This window comes from Nyctibius grandis, chromosome 19 (genome assembly GCF_013368605.1).
Source record: "Nyctibius grandis isolate bNycGra1 chromosome 19, bNycGra1.pri, whole genome shotgun sequence".
NCBI classification, from domain to species: Eukaryota; Metazoa; Chordata; class Aves; order Nyctibiiformes; family Nyctibiidae; genus Nyctibius; species Nyctibius grandis.
The window spans coordinates 7,850,555-7,873,763 of NC_090676.1; the positions used below are offsets into that span (position 1 = coordinate 7,850,555).

At 43.0% G+C, this 23,209-nt stretch overlaps 1 protein-coding gene across 1 annotated transcript in view; it reads left to right on the forward strand.

Moving 5' to 3' along the window:
* The first annotated feature begins 442 nt into the window (after nt 1-442).
* Nucleotides 443-23,209, forward strand: part of ATP9A (ATPase phospholipid transporting 9A (putative)) — a 60,063-nt gene continuing 37,296 nt past the window's right edge. Inside the window, exons 1-5 of the mRNA XM_068416179.1 lie at nt 443-510; nt 11,623-11,767; nt 12,096-12,209; nt 15,671-15,779; nt 22,567-22,625. Coding sequence (XP_068272280.1) covers nt 443-510; nt 11,623-11,767; nt 12,096-12,209; nt 15,671-15,779; nt 22,567-22,625 — 495 coding nt within the window. The remainder of the gene's footprint in view (nt 511-11,622; nt 11,768-12,095; nt 12,210-15,670; nt 15,780-22,566; nt 22,626-23,209) is intronic.

A 23,209-nucleotide genomic window follows, 5' to 3' on the forward strand; every position in this document is an offset into this window, starting at 1 on the left:
AAACCCCAGGAGCGACCCGGCTGGGAAAGGGAGACGGGGTGCGCCGGGCACCGCGGGGAAGGGCAGGATGGGGCGCGGGGAGAGCCGCGGGCGACGGCAGCCAGGCAGGACTCGGCCCGGCGCCCCAGGTACGGGGTTAAAGGCAGAGCAGGTGCCGGGGGGCTGACGGCGGGGCAGGGCTGCCCGGAGCGGAGCGGACCCCGCCGGGCCGAACCGGGCGCTCCGGAGCAGAACGGTGCAGGCCGGGGCAGGAGGCGAGAAGCGAACCGGGCCGGGAGGGCGGAGCGCACCGGGGCGGGCGGAGCGGGCGCGGCACCTGCGTGCTGGGAGTCCGGCGGCGCCGAGCCCGGCCCCCTCGGCGGCGCCGCCAGACGGCGGCGGGCCGGGCCGAGGCGCTGCTGGGAAGCGCATCCCGCCCCGCTCCGCCCCGGCTGCCGCGGCCATGACCGACAACATCCCGCTGCAGCCGGTCCGGCAGAAGAAGCGGATGGACAGCAAGCACCGCAGCGGGTGAGCTGCTCCGCGGCGCGGCAGCTCCTGGGGCCCAGCTGCCGCCTGTGTTAAGGGAAGCGGGGGGCGGGCGGCGCGATCCCCGGCCCCCTCGCCTCGGGGCGGCGGCGGGGTCCCCGCTCAGGAGCCTTTGCGGGATGCCCGGGGCAGGCGGGGCGCGGAAACGCAGCGGAGAGCAGGCGGGAGCCTTGTCACCCTGCGCTGCGCGGCTGCGGTCCGAGCCCGGGAGGAGGGGCGGGAGGCAGGCGGGCGCTGACAGGTTGCTCCTGACGCCATTGCCGTGGCACGCCCGGGCGGAGGGCAGGATGCTACCGGGCGGTGCTGCGCTGCGGCCGGGGATGCTAGGGCTGGGGAGAGCGGGGCCAGCCATCAGCTGCCGGTTGGCAGCCCCTTGCGTGGGGAAAAGTCAGCCCATGCGGCCCTTATCCTCATCGCCTTCTCCATTGGAGCCCTCCAGACAAAGAGGTGCCTGGGCAGCGGCGAGCGCGGCTGATGGACACCGAGCCCGGCCCGGAGAAGTGGGGCAGCGAACGGCCCCGGGCGCCTTTGGAGCGGCCGGGCGGGAGGCGGTGGTGTCACCGGCTGCCTGACACCAGCCCCAGCCCTGCTGTCCGGCCTGTTTGTCCTCCCCGCTGCTGCGCTGGGCGCGGGGCTGGGGAATTACAGGCTGGTGCCTGGGCGAGCGCTCGGCCTTTGCTGGGGAATAGCGTTGGACCAGAAATGGTGTTCGTGGGTCTGTAACAAAGGTCTCTGAACGCAGAAGGCTATGTTAACTGTATCAGTTAAAGCACTACAGTATCCTTAGTGTAGGATGTTGCAATATCCTGGGTGTGAAATGTGTTCCTAAAGGAGATGTATGTATATATTTATACTGGTATTCCCATGCAGGAAGCTAAATAAGAAAAAATGATCCTTTAATACTATTTCGGTAGGAAACTGCATGTCATCCAGACAGGTTTGTTTGTTCACCATGGGGTGTACAGGGTGTCCAAGTTACCTGGCTGTCAGTTATTGCAGTGCTTCATTTGTCCCTGGATAATTTGTTTTTTTTAAAATGTGGTGAGTGATATTAGCAAAATAAACCAAAATATCAAAGGAAGTCCTGTTAGAACAACAGGAAATTGATACTTTTCCCCTTGTTTATTATGTTTTTGATTGATAGTTTTGATTCAGATTCCTCTAACTGAATTTGTTATGCAGAGTTTGTTATTAGAGTTATTCCTTATTATCAACATTGTTTCTAGTGATTGATGTAGCAATATCCGTGCCAGTTGACACTGAGCTGGGAGGTGCATGTGATGCGGCAAGTAATTCCCCAGTGCCTGTGTAACATGCATCACTGGGCAAGTTCCACAAGGTGCAGCCACCATGGCATTAAATTCGGTGATGCGATTGAAAGGGATGCGGGAGAGGTGGATGCATGAGAAATTTCTCAAAGCTTTTTGAATTATTTCTTTTCCTAAAGCTCTCCAATCTCCACCAAGAGCTTCTTGTGTATTATGATGAGGTTAGTAGTGTCTAACAGAAATTGCCCTCATCTAACCTCAGCTGTGGTTCGTTGTTTGTGGACTCTGCCTGATTAGCAGTCACAGAGATGATGTTTCCAGTGTTAGCAAGAAATTCTGGCAGCTTGTTGTTGTGGAGGAAGATTGCGTTGGATTTTTCTCAATAGCAGTCTGAATAACTTGGATTTGGGGTTTCCATTTGGTGCAGGAAGTTTGTTTGGGGACAGGACTGATCATGTACTAGGAACTCTTGTTTACTGATGTCGCCTGTGATATGTTAGTAATTTGATTGAATGATAGTGTGGATAGCAAAGCATGGAAGTCAAGCAAATCCAAAACAGTATTATAAACCAAAGGAGAAATCAGCCAGCAAGTCAGGGAGGGTCCCTAGTGTCACATCCAGGATGGAGTCCTGGGAATCCTAAGCCATAATCAAGACCTTTCTTCTGTTTCCTCTGAAACAAAAGCACTTCCAGGTCATCTTCCTTGATATATATGAAAACCCAGGGATAAGCAAGTCTTGAAAGACTTCACCTTAACATAGCCTTGACTTCAATTTCTATTGTGGGGGTTTTCTCACACCAGTCAGGGCAAGTTTTCAGACAGATTTTTGTCAGTGTGGCCTTCTAGAGTAGAGAACAGGTTTCTGTTTGTGTACTGAATGACTTCATCAAAATCTTTATGTGTGCCAATGAAAAAGAAAGAAGTGCCTAATTCTCATATAGGCAGCAAAGGGCAGGTGTCATCCGAGCAAGGCTTTCATTACAGCCTCAGCCTCTAGTGTACTTTGAAGAGAAGCCAGGGAGGAACTCGCACAGGAGCCTTGCAGAGATGAATGATGGTACAGACAGCTGAGATTTGTGTCGAAGAGGAACCATGTGCTTAATAAACCAGTGGGAGAAGTGGTTATCTGTTCCTGAGCATAACTTTAATGTGGATCTTCTTTGCTGCAATCAAAGGCTAAGCTCTAAATTCCATATGCCTTGAATTCAGCCATATTCTTCCAAATGCTTTGCAGCACTCTGAAAACCACTATGAGATATGTGCCAATTAGGAGGGAAGGATAGCATTAGCTGCAGCGGGACTCTTGGTGGGATGGCAAGTGAGTCTGAGCTTCCCAGAGGCCGAGCTCTGCCAGGAAGGGAGCTGCAAGTTCCTGAAGCACCCCAGATGCTCCGTTCAGTGCATGACACAAGTTTTTCCTTAAATAGCTTATGGTCTCAGTCCACAATCCTGCAAGGCATTTTTTGAAATCGGCAAACTGCTGCGCTCATGCTGCCTCTGCAATGTGGAAAGGCCTTGAAATGTGAGGGGAAGCATGGGGAATGAGACTGGGAAGGAGGAGCTTTACAGTAACATTTCATGCAGCCATTCCATTGTACGTGTGTGTGTACTCTGGCTCTATTTAAAATGGCAAATTCCATTTCAAAGTCAACAGAGAGAGATGAGAGCTCCTGCCCTCCGTCTGCCTGCGTGTGGGTGTGTCTCGGCGCGTGCAGAGCTGGGCTGGTTTCCCACAGACAAGCTGGTTTGCACCGCGGCACTTGGCGGCTGGGCAGGGGTGGGCTGCAGGAATAGCAGTGCCCCGGCCCCTTCCTGAGCCACCCCAGCTGCACTGTCACACGGTCTGAAATGGGAATGTTTGAATCATGTGGAGGTGCATAAAAAGGCTAGGTGCTTGTGCATGGCACTGGTTTTTTATGTCAATGGGAAATTCTTTATATGCTTCTAATACAGCGAAATGTGGAAGGTTGGTTTGTGTACTAAAGGTGCCAAGGACTTAACAGCACAGCCTGTGAGAAACATAAAAACATCATCTGAGAAATGTGTTTGTTGTAGAAGTGATTAAATATGTTGATAAGCTTCAGCACTAATTTGACAAATACTGCCTCAGTATTAGAAAAATGTGACACTTTTTTTAATTAGGTTTGTTTTACGTGAAAAATGCTTATGAAGGCATTTTTCATTTGCTCTCTCAAATACTTCTCCATCAAACATGCTGCATTTATGAATAAAACCTACTTCTTGGTAATGGCTGTTCATCTGTCATCTGACAGTTAATGTGTCATATTACTGCTTCTTACATCATCACTAAGAATGAGTTTTTGTAAACAAATATCATCCCAGGTGAAGTACACAGCAGACCTTTGTGCTCTTCACCACCTCCCCATTTATGTAGATCCCTGTGCAGATTAAGGACCACGTTACTTATAGGACTCAAAGTTTCGGATACAGTTCACATTGAAAGAGATGCTTTTGAGTGGTTGTGATTTTATTTGGGGATCTGTGAGTTTGTTTTTATTATTATTCTTGCCAAGTTATCATTTAAAATGTGAATAACACAATGCTGTATAAGCTTCCCCATATAAGCTGCCTTCATGTATTTTTCATGTTCTTTCTGTAAGATAATTTTTAAAAGTTCATAGTGTATAGTGACTTGCTAGTTTACTATACTTGAGGGGCTATTGCAATGCTGTTCTTCAGTGCTTCGGTTGCAAAAAGGAGAAGGAGAAATGTTTAGGAATATCTATTCCTAAATACATATTCCGAAACTTTTATAGACGACTACTCACACTTCTGTAGCTTCGTGATTCCCATTCCTGGAAGGTACATGCTAATTTTGTCAGCATCTCTAAGCAGCAATGTAAACTTTCAGCTGTTTATTTTTAGACAGTCGGTCTTTCCCTTTCAAGGACGTAGTCTTCTGATTTCCTGATGGAAAGTATTTTATTATTCCTAATAATGCCAATAGTCTCTCCTGCCAGAAACAACCAACTTCCTCCAGTGACACTGACCTTGCCCTGAGCAGAAAACTTTGGAGTAACGTGATGGCCTGAGCAGCCCCTTCCCTCATCAGCCAGGTCTTCAAGTTTGATACCCAAAAATAAGGATAGTATCCAAAGAAACGGTAGATCACAGACCTGTGCAATGCCTGTAAAATTCTTTCAGGGAGGAACAAGTAAGTTAACTGGAAAAAGCTGATAGCCCCAGTCAAAAGGACTTCTTATTTAATGAGCAGCATGATAACCTGAAAACAAGTTTGTGTACTTGTTTGTATGCGCTCAGAGTACTTCGTTGCTGATACCCAAATGAATGGATTTGTCAGAATGTTTTTTTCAAGGATAAGATTATTCAGTTTCCAGAGGAGAAGAAAGGGAAAAGGAGACTGTCTGAAATATTCCTGGTTAGGTTCAACACCCGTCTTTCTGTGTCTTCTTTCCCTTTTGCTCTCAATATGATTTGTGTTTTGTCATCCCAGCGCATGAGCATCCCAAGTCAGATATTTAGCGACATGGCCTAGGACTTTGCACCCTAAGTGTGGCTGTCTCTCCCTGCCATACAAGACCTTGGCAGCTTTGGGGTTTTTTGCTTTGGCTCCTGTGAGTGCACAGCAGCTGTGCTGTGCCCGCGAGTGCCGGGCTTTCACCGGTGTCGCACCGCGTGTTGTGCCAACACAACCTGGTGCAGTAATAAAAGCGGCTGTGGAGACTGGTGTTTACTCGCATTGCAACATTGGCACATGTAAGATAGAAAGGGTTCAGGCAGTGAAACTGTCCTGTCTGCACGTGACCCTGGGTAGGTTAATGAAACCTGCCATTAGTCTATTAAAACACGATCTGCCGTTGCAGCCACTCCTGTTTGTGTAAAGCGCTTTGTAAGGTTCACAGATGTCATATAGAGGATTTTAAAGCAGAACTAATGAGCTTAGTAATGCGTTCTTCCTTAATGAAGTTTAAGACATCATTGAAAAGTTTAAAAAAATAAAAATTATGGCAATGGAATATCTTGGGGGGGGGTATATGATAAACATCCACCTATAAGAATGAGCATGTGGTTCTGTGCTTGAGAAATGTCTGTGTTCTTACCAAAGCTCCTTTTCTGACTTATTTCCATGAGCCATGGGCTGGCACTTGTGCAATTAGTGTGCAGAGATAACCATCGCTGAGTGACGTTCCGGCTTGCCTGGGGCTTGGACTGTGGGCTCCTGCTCTGTGCGTGGCAAAGCACAGGCAGTGTGCTGGGTGGTTTGTGGGACAAGAGGAAAAATCAAGGTCACAGTAAAGTAGGAGTTAAATGCCAGCACTGGGGCTGACTAGGTGCCTTCATAACAAAAACTCTTTGGGGATCTTTGAATGCATATGGGATAAAGATCAGCATTTGCTGATTTTCAGGATTTTCAGCCATGGGTGCATGAGTTCCGTACACGCTCTGGAGGAGGCTACAATGATGTAATGGGATTCCTGAGCGCTGATAAACCTCCCCAGTTAAAGTGTTGCAATGTGCGACTCTGTCATTGCTGGTTGTAGTATTGTGTTCATTGGCTGGACTTTTTTTTTTTTTCCCCACAAATTCCTTTATGTTGCATAGAAACCTTGTGCTAAAAGGCTATGTAGGAGACTTCTTAGTAGAAATGCTGAATATTCTTTACTTGAGCATTGATACCACTGATAATCACCTTCAAAAACCTGCTAGGCAGGAAGTTTTTCTTTTGTTTGTCTAATTAGGTTTTTGGTTTGCTTTCCCTGTAATTCAGGGGGTTGCGAAAACTGTGACTCTAGCCAGGCAGGAATTTCACAAAATTGTTGTTTTTACACAGCAGATTCTCCCATGCCCTCTCTTGCTTTTACTTGGAACCGCATTATTATTAGTTTGATTCTCGAACCTTATAGTAACACGGCATTTGTAAAGTAAGATTTTTTACAGCAACAAGTCTCTTTGTGGTGGGAATGCTACGAGAGGTCACAGCTTTAATTGCAGAACGTGTGCTAAATTTTGGGTAATTTCACTTAGTGCAATTGCCTTCTACTTCCCTGCCTTTGTAGGTGCTGTTGGTATTGGGGGCTGCCGTCTCTTTTAGAAAAGCACAAGTGTAAGCAGTTTTGCAGTGCTAGGTGTTAGCATTCAGAATAGTGAATTCATAGTACTTTGGAAAAAACTAAAAGCAATATAATTGTACGTGAACAGTTGGGTAGAGCGTGCTCTTCTTAAGGTAAAATGTTCTGCTTAGTTTGTGGGATTCATTTGCCATTTTCTTATACATTCATTAAAAAATGCTGATAAGTCACTGAACTTATTAAGATGTCTGAAAGTCTGCTTTGGAGATTTAGGTATTGGTTTGAAGATCTGCCCAGATATTTGGAAAGTTCTTTGGAGCATATCGATGATTTTTATTTTGTAAAAAAAAAAAATAAAAATAACAGCACAAGTAAAAAACTTAGTAAACTATAGTAGTACCCTCTTTGAGCCTTATCCTATTGTAAATATTATGATATAGGTGCCTAGGTATTTTTGCTGTTGAGTACAATCCCTGGAAGAGGCCTAGCCTAAAAAATAAACAAAGGTAACTGGTTTCAGATGGCTGATTACAAGGACCGACTGACTCTTTCTGTAACTGGGAAAGAAGCACGTTGTGATGAAACAGAGTGTGTGGACACCAGGTTTGCTCCCTTGGGCAAAGCCCCTTATTTGGAGCCTTATCATAGAGGTCATTCTGAATTCACAGTCATTAAAACATGGAATCAAGGGTAATCTTGTGTGTGGTTTTCTTCATCATGAAAGAAGGAAAAACAATTCCACCCCCATGCCCCTGAGCATTTCTATACCACTATTTTCCATTAAAATATATTTGGGATACAAGTGGCTGTTTGTCTTAGGTCTTCATCTGCAAACATAAAAAGAAACTGCAATTAAAAGGTAGCAAGCTAATAAAATATACTTCTGAAGTAGAGTTTATGAATTTGAGTGTTTAACACCAACTTTACTGTTTGTCTCATGTTGGTAACTGCCTTTCAGATGTGGGTATTGTACACAACCATGTGAGGAAGAAAAATCTAGTTAGTTTTTCTTAACAAGAAAAAAAAAGTTTGTAGATTTGACAAAAACTTACAGTTTCAGGGGCAAGCATAACTTTTTGAAATGGGTTACATTTAGGGTACTTATGTTATTTATGGTTTTATGGTACTGCCTAGGGAATAGTCAAAGATGGAAGTCCATTGTGTTAGAAATGTTACAAATGCAGAGTAACAGGCAATGCCCCTGTCTAAAGGTAAGCAGAGATGGCAGTAGTGGTGCTGCAAGTCTGTAGGAAGTCCAGTGCCTCTTGTATATGCTTGAACAGGAAAGCATCTCCAATTATTTTATTCCAGTAACTTGATCTAGGTGTTCTTCATTGCTATCAAGGTTTTGAACTGTTCACATTATCCACTGTGTTTATTTCTGCCAGATTTTCCTGCATTCTCCTAATTTTCTCTTCTTCAGTAAAAGAACAGTTTGCAAGTGAGAGTTGACAACTGCAGAGGCTTTGATAAAGCTGTCCTCTACATGGTCAGTGATAAATGTGTAGGTGAAAGCAGTGGGATTGTTATTGAAATCGGGGGACCTTACAAGTACTCTGGTTTTGGAATAGTGGGTTTGACTTACATGGAGCTGGTAGGAGATACTTGGCACCATCTAAAACTTGTGATTTCATGTTCCTTCAGTACCAATGTGTGGGTGCTATGTAGTGCTCTATCTTGTCAGCATTTCTGTATGAAAGCTGCTTTGAGCGAGAAAACCTCTCCTGTGTTTGGGTGGCACCTGTGCGCTCACGGCTTAGGTTGCTCTTGAGTACAGACTAGAGAAAATCCACCTTTTCAGGACTTATCTGCCACTCTTCATGAAATATAATAATGTCAAAATAATTTGATTATGCAAAAATCCTTTTGTCTAGTTTTAAAAGCTTGTGAGAAATCGTCTTGCAAGTCAGCCTTGTGAAGTTAATGTCTGTGCCTGCTCATGGAGCACTGGATCACATGGTGATACCTTTACTTCTGGAAGCAAAGTTGATTTTTATTCCTCTCATATACTGAAGGAACTGCCTTAACTGATACTTTTCTGTTTATTTGCATCCAGCAGGCCATAAAACATGGTATCTTTGTGGAAAACCACCTTCTGTGTAGTGAGTTGTAGATTCTGTCCATCATGCTGCATGCATCTTCTGGCAAGACAGTGACTTCAAGGTCCGAATGCTTTGTGTATTTCCTTAAATAGTTATTTATTTCTTTCAGTTAGATGTGTATTTAGCTGAACTTTTGCAGCAGAATGCCATGATTCAAGAGCAGATCTTAGCGGTGGTTTCTGGAAAGATGTTTGTAAGAGCTCTGAAGCTTTTGGTTATCAATCTGGCTGATACTGGCTTTCCCAAATGTCAATGAAATTCAATAGGGCTGTTTTTAAAGGAACAAGGGGGATTCGGAAGAGATTGGCTTTCAGTAAGAAGCAGTGACAACAGAAGAATGACCCTTTTGGGGTTTGGGAGGGTACAATGCTGCAAGTTTGAACAGAGAGGCTTTTTCAAGGTACAAGAGGGATCGCTGATAAGTCCTTGCATCTCCCACAAGGTAACTGATGCTCTGTTTGGTTCATTGACTCAAATAAGGATTCGTTACATTGAGCAGTGCATGGTTTTATTCACTAAAATTCATGTGAGAGCTGTGTTTTTGCTGGCCGCAGCAGCCAGGCTGAAGGCCCCGCGAGGCACCTGGAGTTGATGGTGGGCGGGCTGGGGCAGCCTGAGGGCTGCAGCGTGCGGGCTCTGGCCTCTGGAAGGAAAGTCACAGTTCTCTGGTGTTACCATTACTTAACAAATTGTGTGTTAATCCTCCACATTCTTCTAGAGAATAAATGTTTCCTGTCGCCTCATCCCTGGGTCTTTTAGTTGAGAGAAGAAGCATCTAGCCTGAAGCTTGTAGGCCCTGCAATGGTTTCCAAAACAGGGAATATGGTTTTGTTATGTATTATGCCCAACTGTGTGCTGGAGGAGATTTTAACTTGGGTAATTTCAAATATAGGCACCACATGCCATTGCTGGGATTTATTTATTGACTCTGGTGAGTCCAGAGCTCCCCGACAGCAGCAGGGAGAGGTAAGGGCACTGGCTGGGGCTGCTCAGGGGACCCTCGACGAGGTGTTGTGTACTGGTGGTTCATAATGGGTGCTCAGGGAGCCAGCTTAGCTCACATCTCACAGCCTGGATTTTAAATGTCTCCCCCAAAGAGAAAAGGGAATCCTTCAGTAACCATATCAGTTTCAGTGAAGTTGGTGTGGCTTTCCTGAATTCCCATGTAACTTTTAGCAGAGGCCAGAAACGATGTTAAATAAATGGCTTTAATATAAGCCTGAGTTGAAAAAGTAAAAAATCAGCATGCTGCCGTGTTTGTATTTTATTTATTTTGAACAATTTTTTTAAAATTGGCATTATGAGATATAAAAAGTAATTGTTAAGCTGGATAATTGAATCATGACAATATTTAATAGAGCAAGAACAGAGATACTGCTGGCAAAGTAGACAAAAATGCAGGAAAAAAATTAGAGCAGAGGTTATATCAGACTAGTCTGATTGAAAATAGGATGAACTTAAATTCCTGCAGCCATTTCTCTGGCAGCTCAGCTTTGCAGCGCTGGCTCCAGGCATTGGTCTGGGCTGCCCCAACTCACAGCCTCCGCGGTGGTGCTGCAGTGGGACAGTCACCTGAAGAGCTGAAAATATGAATTACTACAGCTAAACTAACAAACTGAGACAGTGTAGGTGGATCTACGGTGTGTGGTCTCAGTCGATGAGAATGTGTGTTATTCATTAGTAGTTAACATACAATTTGCCATTAACATAAACAAAGCTAATGACTGTAATACTGTGTCAAAATAAAATCAGTAATCATTTAGTATCTATTTTCAGATTCCTCTTAAGGTTTAATTTTTAGAGGATTATAGATTATTATTCCTTGGCAAGACTGTTTTAAAGTGCAAAACTTCAAATATGCAAATATTAAACCCTTCTGTTGAAAACTTATAAATTTCTATGAAGTAGGGGCTGCAGGGAAGGAGAGGAGAATGTCTATCTCCATCTTTTTTCTTGAGAACATACGACATCATGTCACATATATGCCTTCCTATTTAAGTTCAGTTCGTAAATGTGAAAGCCTTTTGTTTGAGGGAGTTTCCATACACCGACAAGGAAACGGAAGCAATAATAGAAAGTACCTGTTATTATTTTATTCATGGGGGCTTTCTGGCATAAAACCTGCAATTTAGTATTGATGCAAGGGGACCTTTGTGCCTTTATCCCACACCTCCTTGCTTCCTGAAGCCCTTTCATTCACAGGAGGCGGAAGCTCTCCCAGCAGCCGGCACTGACTCAGCGTAGAGATGAGCTTGGTCCACGCTTTTCCATGCATCCGTTTCTGGAAAGCAAAACAAGGAGCCTCCCCAGGCCTTGCTGCTGCAGACACGTTTCTAGCACTGCCGCAGGCCTGCCCAGCTTTGAACACGTGGTTGCGTGATGGTGTAGTAACAGCTCCAACACCATATGAGATGTTTGCTTGGAGCTTGGTGGACTGTGAGGCAGTGGCTGTAGCAGGCAGAGTGTCTGTATTTGGTAGCAAGTCAAGCTCTGGGTTTTAAGATGCTTGTAATACAGTGGATAATTGACAGATGAGAGGTGATGAGCAACAGATGAAGAAGTGATGCTCAGCTGTTCTGCCTGGCTGGTGGAGAGGGTCTGGGGCGTGTGTGTGACTCATAGAAATGTGTTAAAAATTAACTCATTAATTAATTTATGTTCCTTCTGTAGGTGTTGTGAATGCTTAAGATGCTGTGGGAGGAGAGACCCAAGGCCTCGTACTGTTTGGCTTGGCCATCCAGAGAAGAGAGACCAGAGATACCCTCGCAATGTGATCAACAATCAGAAATACAACTTTTTTACATTTCTCCCTGGGGTAAGTGTGAAGAAAGTCGCTTTTCATCATCCTGCCCCAATGCTTTCCCCCATTTCAGTGGTTTTAAAGTAGATAGGTGCAGAACCTGGAGACGGGGGAAATAATTAATGTTTGAATTGTGTTTGGTGGGCCTCCTGCAAAGGCTGCCTTAGGGCAGCAGCCAACCAGACACAGATCTGTCCTGAGTGTCCGAGGTTACTTTAAGACTGCCCTAAGTTAGCATTTAGACACTAGAGGGGCATACAAAAATGTTTCTGGTGGTTAGTTCAATATGCATAACTTCTGAAATCTGTTAATCTCCTCTCTCCTCTTTTTTTTTTTTTTTTAGGTGTTGTTTAACCAGTTCAAATACTTCTTCAACCTTTATTTCTTGCTTTTGGCCTGCTCTCAATTTGTCGTTGAAATGAGGCTTGGCGCACTTTACACATACTGGGTTCCTCTGGTAGGTCATTTAAGGTTTATTTATTCAACAAAGTTTCAGCGTTTGACACAGTTTCTTGTGCTGCCTTTTCTGTAGGGTTTAAGTTTGCACCTTAAATCATTTTGTTAGCTTACTTCTTCAAGCCTGCTCCGTACACGTTGTAGTGTAGATGCGTGTTCTGGCCTTACGCTTTATTTCGTGGAGGCTCGACAGGGATGTGAGAGGACTCTGCCCCCAGCTTGTTCATAGGTGGAGTGTTAACAGGCACAGAGCTCTTGCCACTGGCCGCGGTGACTGCAAGGGTAGCAGGGATTTGTGAATTACATGAGAAAATGAATGGAGACCAGAGCAATGTGTGTGTTGTTCACAGCTGCATCTGAACACAGGGTGTGCTCATGGAGGTTGTGCGTGGGCTGTTGCACCCTCCTGGGGTGATCCACGCTTGTGGGAGCCCAGACCAGCCTGGCAACTGCAGTGAAGGACCGAAGGGCACCATTCAAAATTGACCTTAATGAGTGGCCATATGCACAATGACGGCAAATTATGTTCCCCTGCCAAGCAGTTTGACCCGTGGCCTTGGGACAGGTCAACAGGCTGCTTCATGGTTTAACTACACTGTAAAAAACAAACGAAAAAACTGAGAACCCTCCATCCACAAACCTCCCGCATATAAAAATAAACATATAGACACATATTCACACTCGCTCAAGGTGCAGATACTCTTTTCTTCCTGTAAACTATTTGCCCTTTTCTTTTGATAGCCATGTGTTTCACTTGCGATCAAAGAAAATCAATAATAACCAGTTTTGAAGCAGAAACTCCAGTGCCGTCAAAGGACAGAAAGATGAATAGTTGCATAGAATAGGCTGCTTAAATCTCCAAAATACACTGCACGAGGCAGTTCCAACTGCTTAAATGCTTAAATATAGGTACCTATATATTTTTTCTTTTATCCTAGTAAAACTATTATTTCTTTTTTCTTTGTGAATAACTTCTCTGCTGCACTTCAGCACATAGTATTGTAGAATAATTTTGGTTCAAAGCAACATATGGTCCAGCTGTCTGCTCAAAGCAGGGCTGTCTTTAAACTTATGTTGGTTTAACTCAGGTAGATGAGTTTTGAAAATCTCCAAGGATAGACATCCTTTTCACTTTAAAGAAATGGCACAAAACCAACTGAAAATTGATTAAAAAACACAGGGCTTTTTCTAAGACACTACTTGTGCACTGATTTGAGAAATGTGGGTGGTAAAAATTTGTGGCTCTATTGAGGGAGCTGAGGAGGGGCAAAGGAAAAGGAATTTTTCCTGCCTTTTAGGGCAGTGAAATCTCTGGTAAAAGCCAGAAAGAAGTGAAGGGGCAGCTTTGGGACATTGCTGCTAAAATTCTGTTTGTATTAAAACCTGGATCTCTCTGAGTTATCTCTCGAGTGTGTGCTGTATTGCGTTTTCTGTATGAATCTAATGCTAGTTTCGTAAGATCCTGTCCTGTAAATAAAGTATACGTGCACACAGAGGATCTCTCTCTCTGGGTTTTGTATAGGCAGTTGTGACTTGTCTGTGCCAGGTGAGCAATTAGATTTTGGCATATGAGCTGCCAGAAAGCAGGATAAGAAAGGTCTTTATTCATTACTGGCCGCTAATACGAGTGTTGGGGATGGAATGACATATGAGATGACACAGTGAGTCGGCACATGTGGGAATATTTTGGGGCAATTATTTGAAGACTCTTCAAACAGCTGAAACATAAGTTGAAAATAACTGATGCTTTTTTCTTTTATTTTGGAAAGCAGATAGGAATTTCTAGCTAAATGCACAAATGCAACTTGTAAATAGAACAGAAATGTTCATTCTTTTCTTGATTTGTTGGTTATGGGAATGAGAGATCTTCCACGGTGATGCAAAACAGACAGTCGTGGTCCTGAACACTGAGGGAGTGAAACAGTTCTCTGAAAATACTGTGTTAATGGCTTCTTACTTTCAATGTTTGTAAATATAGGTTTGAATACAGGCATTTTTTAAAAAAGTAATTGCCCATCCTTGGGTCTCTTCATGTGTCTGCATTTTTAAATACTGCAGAAATATATTACATTGCATTTCAATAGATACTAATTAATCTAGATTGTGCATTTAGATGCATATGTATGTACTAGAATTAGGAACTATTTAGTTGTGAGAGCCAGCAGGTGAAGTGTACCTCAGTATTTTAATAATTAAAGAAACTGCTCTCCTTCAGTCTTAGTCGCTCTTAGGTCATTCTTCATCATTTTTTGTTGTTTAAAAAAAATATGAGAATTTGAATTGTTATTGTGTTGGGTAGTATTAGTGATGCTCCACAGCAAGACTTTCCTGAGGTGGTTGTGGAGTTCAGGTTCACAGGTTCTTTGTGCCCAGCTTAACAACTCATACACAGTTTTTGGAGGTATGTGCACAGCTGTTCTTTCTAAAAATGAAGTTACTTAAAGCTGGAAATTGCAGCCCACTGGTGTATTTACAGACATTTTCATGTGTTTTTCATGTAACCCTCAGTTTCTAACATCACCCTGCTCCCTTCTTAAAATAAAGAAGTTTCTTATTGACAGAGCTAATCAGTACATGGTTGCAATTTTCAAGAATACAGGTTGTAAAAAATTCATTTTTCTTCTATAACAAATGAGGAGTGTTTTTACTGTTTAGTGAGTCTGAGCTGAATAGTGCCTAATGAAAAAAATGACGTTGTGGTACTAGCCCCATAAAGAATTGTTTTGCATTAATTTAGTTATTTTTTTATATAGTGGAGGATGTGATGTGGGCATTTTCCTCATCACAAGAGGAAATGAAATGACTGCTCATATCCACAAAAAAGTAGGACTGAAACCCTAATGAGGCAAATGTGTAATTATACTATGAGTAGTTCATATTAATATGTTTAGAGTGCTTATTTGTGTAGGCTGAGTGTGTGCATATACACACATGAATACACATGTATTATATAAGTATGTCTCTATATCTGTATATATAAAAAAGGGGTTATATAAAATTTCTATATAGATTTCTATATAAAGAAGTCTCCCAGTTGAGGTGAGCTAACTTTGCTGGCTCTGTGGTGAGGGAGTACTGAGATTTGAGGGATCCTGTCTTGCAGTGGACTTTCACATAACCCCTCTCAGTCTTGGTTCCTCACCTGTGAAGTGAGATGAAATATGTTATTTACACTCTTCAGGTAAACTTTACAAATATTTGCTTGGGAGGTACTGGCAGAGCATCATGGTAAAGCTGAGGAATGACCATATTTTTTTAAGCAGCGAGTCTGTTGTCAGTTTGCTATTAGGAGTTCTGGACAGCAGCGCATAATATCACTATAATGATTTAGTGAGAGAAGACAGAATAAGGAAATGCAGATTGTTGGCATTGGTACTGATAAATATTGCTCTTATTAGAGGCAGATGTGATTTTTCCTGACCTTTTCATCCATTCTGTTTTCCCCCGCCATGCTCCTTTTAGGGATTTGTGCTTGCTGTTACCGTCATCCGAGAGGCCGCGGAGGAGATCAGATGTTACATGCGCGACAAGGAAGTGAACTCGCAGATCTACAGCAAGCTCACAGCAAGAGGTCGGCTCGGTGGCTCCAGCGCGCCCGCTGCATCCTGGCACGGCTGCGGCAGCGCCGGGGGTTGCAACTCAATCAAACGCTGCTGACAGTCGGAGAAGCAGAGTTCAAGGAATGGGGAGGGGATTATGGGCTCGCAGGCACGTGGCTTTGTGGCCACGCTGCTGCTCCTGCCACTGCGGAGGGTTCGGGGGTCTGTGTGGCTTCTCATGGGCAGCTCCTCACCAGGCTGTGGTGGATGCTGGCCTTTGCTGAGGGTTTCCCAGGGAGATGCACAGCTAATGCGGGGTCTGTGTGTGTTAATTGCTTTGGATAACTTCAGAGCATTATCTCAGCAACTTGAGGCACAGGGAGTAGGCAGCCAGAGCGTTTACACATGCAGGAACCTACATGGTGTGCTGGGGGTTCACTGCAGCCTGCACCAGGCAGGGGTGAACTTCCAAGCAGCTGATATGATATTTTTAAACCCTGCTTGCGCCCAACCCCAGTGTAGGCCAAAACTTCTTTCCCAATTATTGCCCCTTCTTGGTGGATTGGAGTCAGCAAAGAAAATAAAACTGGATCTGAATTGTTCTAAGTTGTGGAGGTGGATGTTTCCAGAAGGGAAATGTGTTTTCCTTCCTGCGAAGCTGTGACATGAGAGAAGCGCTCTGTAATGTTGCATAGATGAAGGGAGAGGCAAATACAGCAAATGGCATAGTGGGAAGAAAACAAGAATGGAACTAGAGTAGATGTGATATATTGTTTGGGTGGTTTTTTGGTTTGTTTTTCTTCCATTTTTGGTAATGATGCATCTGTCTTCCCCCTGCACGTATTTTTTGCTTGTTCACCCTGTCGGTAAGAGAGACAGATGTCAGAAGGATTCCAATAAGCTGCCAATTCATATTCTTTAATGGAAACAACAAATGTGTGCTTAAAAAAGAGAGGAGGATCCATATAGGCAGATAATTTGCAAAAGCACTTTACTAGAAGAATTAAACCTAGGTCTGTGAAATTGTCAGAAAATGGTTATGCAGATGTAGACTCAAACAATGAGGGTGAAGGTAGGCTGTGTTCTACTGTCTGTACTGGGGACCCTTTTAGCACAGGTACCGCGAATCATAGTTAAGTACAAGTACTTTGTGTGCTGAAGGAGCTTATGAGTGCGTGTGTTAAATTTAAGGTGATTTGCTTGACATACTGACATGTTCCGTCACTTATTGAACATGCAATACCGGTCGAATTTCATAGTTTTTTTCTGGGTTGTACCAGACAGAGACTTACATAATGCAAGTCCTTTGCCTAAAAGAGACTCTTTGTAATAAGTTATCACATCTTTTGTGTGTTTCTCTTAGCAGCAACTGATGTAGTTCCTCAATATTGGCAATATTTTCTCTTGTATTTTTTTTTTTATACATCATCTTCAGCCCATTCCTCCAACTTGAGGATTTTGGAGACCTTGTTTGTAAGGGAGCCCAGGCTGCAGCTCAGCTGTGTCTGATCCCTAGCTCTGGCCATTGTTTACAGCTGTGCTGTACCTAACAAAGACATTTAAATTCTCGTTTGAAAAATCGAGTGCTTTCTTATTGTGCAGTTACTCCTAATACCATGACAATGATGGTGAGGCCAGGGTTTTGTTTTTAAAAAAGGAATGAACTGAATTTAAGCAACTTCTTTTTTTAGTTTCCATTTTGTTTGTTATAAAAGTTTATACCCCTGAATTAAGATGCAGTGAACTAGGTGCAGTAAAAATATGCTGCTTTCAACGCTTGCACTTTTAAGAATAAGGCTGGTTTTTAAATGTAATTGCTTAAGGCTGTATATATTTCACATGCGGGGAATTATGAGGCAACTTCAAACTAGGGAGTTTGAGTTTCTGAATATTAAATCCCCTTTTAATAACGTGTTCTTACTACAACACTTAAAATGCTTGGCAACCAACAAAAGCCTCATCCAAGAGGGGTGTACTACATCTATTTAAAGATATAAAAGAGTTGCCTTCTGGATTCTATTCAATGATCTATAAGGGGCCTGACCTCTCCTTTAGTTCTTTTCATATTGCTATTACGTTTCCCATGAATGATTTCCCTCCCCCCAGTCCTTTAACTTTTCTAATTTTGTGAAAGAAACCAAGGAGGATTGGCAGCTGGGCAGCAGCCGAAAATCTTAAGCCACTTTATTTAACATGAATTTGGTGCAGAAACAGGAATGAGACTCTAGCAGTATAGGTTAGAGTAGGAAAACCACAGAAGATTATTTACTATTGTCTCATGTCTCACTGAATCTCAAGCTTTTCAGGAGACCTGAACATCTACTTTTCCACTGATTAAAACCTTAGCACCTGTGAGAATCACCTAGGAGCAGGGAAGTACCTTGTGAGGCCACCATGGCTGGGGGATGGAATAGTGTTGGGTTTGTTTTATTTTATCTGTTAGTACAGATAGGAGAAGTAGGCAAGCTTTCAAGGAAGCCCTTCTTCAGGTCAGAAGTAGAAGCAGCAAATATCAAAATAAGCTGAGAACAGCTGATTTTAACCACTAATTTTCAGTGTAGCTGACAAAACTCTGGGTAGGACTTGCCTTGGACCATTTTCAGGCTATTTCCTTTTTTTTTTTTTTTCCTGTTGAATAACACAGTTCGTGCTCCAGGATATTGGCCCAGCCCTGTACTGCAAAGGGGCAGTGCAGAAGGGTACTGATGCACAAAAGCCCACTGAAATGTTGCTATATAATTTTTTTAAAACTTCACAATAGTTTCACCTCTAAAGCCAGTGTTTTGGAGGAGGGGGATTAGGTGAGGCTGGATGCTGAGCACTGCTGTCTTGAAGATTGGCTTTAATGGCTCTAATGGAGCACTGTAGCTTTCTCCAAGCTATTTTTATTTCTGCTGAGTATTTGCACTAAGCTGCAGTTGAGGTGGCTGGACAATAGTTTTTCCCATCTCCAACCCTGGCCTCCCAGTGCAACCCCACTGATGTAAATACATACTTAGGTCTGAATGAAGTCAGGGAGACTTAAGCACATGCTTATATGCAGTTTTGAAGAGGGATAGAAGTAAGCACAGATTTAAGTGCTTTACCGATTTGGGGTCCTCTTACCCTCTTTGTGTGCAGTTCCCAATGCCCTGTGCAGAGCCGCGGCCGGGCACGGCTCCTGCTGCCGCCTGGGAGCTCTCCAGCTCCAGCACACCCGCCAGCCTGGTCCCCCACTCCTGGGGAGGTATTTTGGATTTGCAGCTTTGCTCCTGTACGTGAAACTTTTTTCATGCGCTCTGCTTGTTAAGCTTTTTTGAGATTCACTAAGCTGCTTGCTTTGTAGAGGAAAAGGGAGAATCCTCTTTGGATCACATTTTATTTTGAATATGGTTGCTGAATTCCAGGGACTAGGCTTTTTCGAGGGCAGCGCGAGGCAGAGTAGACAGTAATGTATTTTCTGTGTTACTTTATTTTGTATAACATCAAAAAAACTCCACCCTGAACTTCTTTTCTCTTTCTGCCAATATGATCCATTTATGTTCCAAAATGATGAAACCAGCAGACTTCTGGAAAACATTTTTTTTTTTATTAGAAAGCTCTCCATTTGAAGGACAGTTGTTTGGATTGTAATAAAAAATAATCAAATTTCAATCCCCTATTCATAAACCTACAAGCCTCCTTGTGTTCAGAAGTCTGTGTGCTGACTTTCTGCTTGATAGAAAGCTAGAACTGTGCTTGCAAATTCTTGGTTTGTTTTTCTTCTCTCACAGCCCCCCTCCCCGGGTAACACTGCATAATAGAGAGAAACTCCACAGAAAGAAATGGGAAAAGACCTCCTACTGAGGGGTGCTGCTTAGGATACAGATCATTGGCATTTACCAGCCATATAAAAACAATATTTTCCCAAACCCTCTGAGTCCTGCTCCACAGTTTATACAGCATAAGGCTGCAGTTTGGTGCAGCACATCCAAACAACGCTTCCCCCCCCGATGCATTTGACTTGTTTTAATAAATCTCTGGCTTCATCTTTAATTCCAAATTAAGTGCTTTGATCTGTGCCTTAATGAAGCTTTGCAGATCTATTGTGAAATCTTGACGTAAGTGCTCACATGGTAGAAAAAGGCGTCTCTTCTGTCTCATATATTTAATACTTTAAATAATTGGCTTTATGGCACATCCATCACGCTGCAGATTTGGTGATAATTCCAAAGGCCATAGCTGAAGTTGGAACAAACTGTTTGCATTTTAATGTGTTTCATTTTTTATCTTTGAAAAAAAATAAAAATCATGATACAGCAAAGAATGAAACAAATATCAATCAAATTTTAAGAATTGTTGTGGGTTTTTTTTTTAAAATAAGATATCAAAACTAGTTGCTTTTAAAAATTGTGTTAATCGCTGGCTTCTGTTCTGATTAATTTCAGAAAATATAAACTGGAAGCATTGTAAATGCTAAATAAACCTATGTGTATTTAGAGGAAGCACTTCTAGATGCATTTATAAAAGCAGTAATTTATTATTAGAAAAATACTTTAATAGTAGTGCTTTCTTAAACATGCGTGAGAAAACATCTAATGTTTAGGAGGTAGAAAGAAAAAGGAATTACAGAATTCCCAAGATCAAAATAAAACTAATTCAAGTAAGTTGCTTTATGGGAGTCCTGAGTCAAAGGAAACATCTGGTCCTGCTCCTTCTTAGCAGGACATATGGTACATACTGCAGAGATGTCATCCATGAGAGGCCAGGAGTATGGCTGGAAAAGCAGAATTATCTTTGCTACCTAAAAAGGGCATCTCATTTATACAGGAGTTATAAAAATGTGCATTGGTTAGAAAGGTCCTTTCTTTCTTTTACCTTAAAACAGCTGAGGTTGGGAGGGTTATTGAACAAGACAAATCTGCTCCAGCTGCTTTGATTTTTCTTGTTTTGGAAAAATTTTAAAGCAGATAATATTGTTTTCAGAATAATGGTCCAAAAGGCCTTTTCTGTGCATAATGGTAGGAGATCATCACATTGTAGCTTTGTCCAGGCGTTAATTTTTCCTTTTCCAGCGTGAATTTGCATCATTAAGGAAAATGCTACAAAAATAAGTTTAATTCTTGAACCCTGCAGGCAGTGCTTCCTATACTGATAGTCACCAAATAAGTCCTTGTGATCCTAAAGAGAAATACATAAAATATGGTTAAACAAATCCACCTCTCCTTCCAAGAGCTTTTTTGCACAGTGGTGTAGGAATTTCTGTGCCTGTGTGGAGAAAGCACACAGGGTTTTTTTTCCTCCTTTGCACAGCAGAATATTCAAAAGCACTTTTTGTTGTTTCGTGAATAACCGTATTAAAAGGGGAGGAAGAGATGTTATCTGCCAGACCCTTTTAGTGTCATAGTACCTAACTTTGTATAGCCCATACAGAAGACTGCCAGGGATGCTTTTTTTGGATCCTCTTGGAGTGCGGCTTTTCTTTTCAAGCCTCTGCGTAATGGACTCTTAATCCCTGGTATGCTTCCTGCCCCACCAGAGATGTCTTTAGCCCAGCATTCGTTTTGTTTACCCTTTTTTTTAACTAAAAATCTTGCAAGGCAAAACCCAGAATCCGCAAAAGACCTATGAGATATTTGTGAAATGGGCCATGACTGCTTATAATTTGTAGGAATAATTACAGCATGTAAGGAAGTCTGCATTTATTAGCAGCAGTGATGAAGCATGTTGTTAAGCACACAGTGTGTCCCCAAAGCAGCAGGCTGCCGGGAGCCCAGAATGGCTTTCATTGTTAATTTGGAGCAGAAACACTGAAGCATATCCTGAGAAGGATGCTAATGAAGGGACTGCCAGTAGTAAAATCCTAGTGACCTTTGTGCTTTGTGCTAATTTCTATTCCCCCTCCCTTCCCCCTTCTCCTTTCCCCCTGAGCTGCTATCTGGCCAGTTAGTCCATGAATTTCGAGGTACAGTAGGAGTGTTGTCCATGCCAGGGTGAGCTCCACGTGCCTCCCCCACTTCCACGCAAATCACAGCAGATTAAAGAGGCTTTTGTTGAAATATAACAGACAGACACAGAGAGGCAGGGTTCAAATTAACTGATTATAAATCACTAGTTAGTCTGAGAAGCCAAATCTAGAGCTGGCTAATGATTTGAAATTACTAGCCAATTGTTAAATTAATCACCTGTTTTAAAGCAACTGGGAAATGTTTGACAGCTGTAAAGAAATAAATATTTACGTGTTTTCTGTAGGACCTGTACTCTGCAGGGCTTGTTCAGGCTGTGTCTGCCGAGAGGCAAAGGAGAGGTGGTAGAGCTGAGCCAGATACAAGAGCTGTAGCACAGAAGGAAATGAGCCTGATGCTTAAGATGCGCCCATTTTACTTCTGGCTTCCAGCTCTTGGCTTGAGAGTTCAGCTTTAAGTTTTCAGCCACTGAGGGAAGAGGAGTCAGGAGTTGATGGTTCCCTATTGTAATTTTTATGTTCTTGCTCTGTTGTCTGCCTGATGCCAAAAGTATCTTCACATTCCTGGGTTAAGCAGCATGAAAAAGTGTAAGGGCTTGTTGCAGAGTTGTCACCAGAGAGGGAGCAGGGGGTTTCTGCACCCAGGGCTGAGGTCTGGAGCAGTTAGATGAGAGGCATTCAGCCCTTTTTGCAGATTGAAACCTACTGCTTTACCCAGTGGGAGCAGTAGGCTTGGTAAGTCTTTACAGGGCAGCGTTGCCTAATTCTTGTGGTAGAAATGTTACCTGTTTTCTCCACAATAGGGAAGTGGAAGGAAGGGAGGTAAGGAGCATCACACAGTACCCACAAACTCTGTCCTGCTGCTGCTCTAATGAACTGATATCTTTCCTTTGCAGGGACTGTGAAGGTGAAGAGCTCTAATATACAAGTAGGCGACCTCATCATTGTTGAAAAGGTTAGCCTTTATGTGTATCTTTTCTTTGTAAAGTACTCTTTTTTGCAAGACCATAGAAAATGAGGTGTTTTGAAATCACACTTGTTTTATGGTAGGCTCAGAATATCAAGTGTTGAACACTAGTTATAATATTTCATCACTTTTCAGCGTTTCTCCCTTTCCCCCCCACCCCCTTTTTCACATACTCTCTGTGCAAGCAGCTGTGTCCTCTAAAACTACTAATCTGAAAATATTCAGTACAAAAAAAAAAAAAAAGAAAAATGGTAGCTGTAGACTCCAGATACATGCTTTCTTCTAGCATGGGACTTCTTGAAAGGAAACCAGCATTAGTTTAAAGTTTCTTCATGCTTCTAGAGTTACTCACTAGCGCTTTTGTAAACCTAGCTGTTGGTGGGTCTGGTCAGTGGGAGCTGGCACCAGTTATTACTCTGCACTTGGAATTCTGCAGGGAAGCGAGTTTAGGATTCAAAGCAAAATGAATAGCAAGCTTCAGTTTGACAAAGAAATCCTCTTTCTCCTCCATATCCCCTTTGCTTGTCACGGTGGGGCTGTGGAAGGCGGCTGCACACGCACGCAGGGATGTA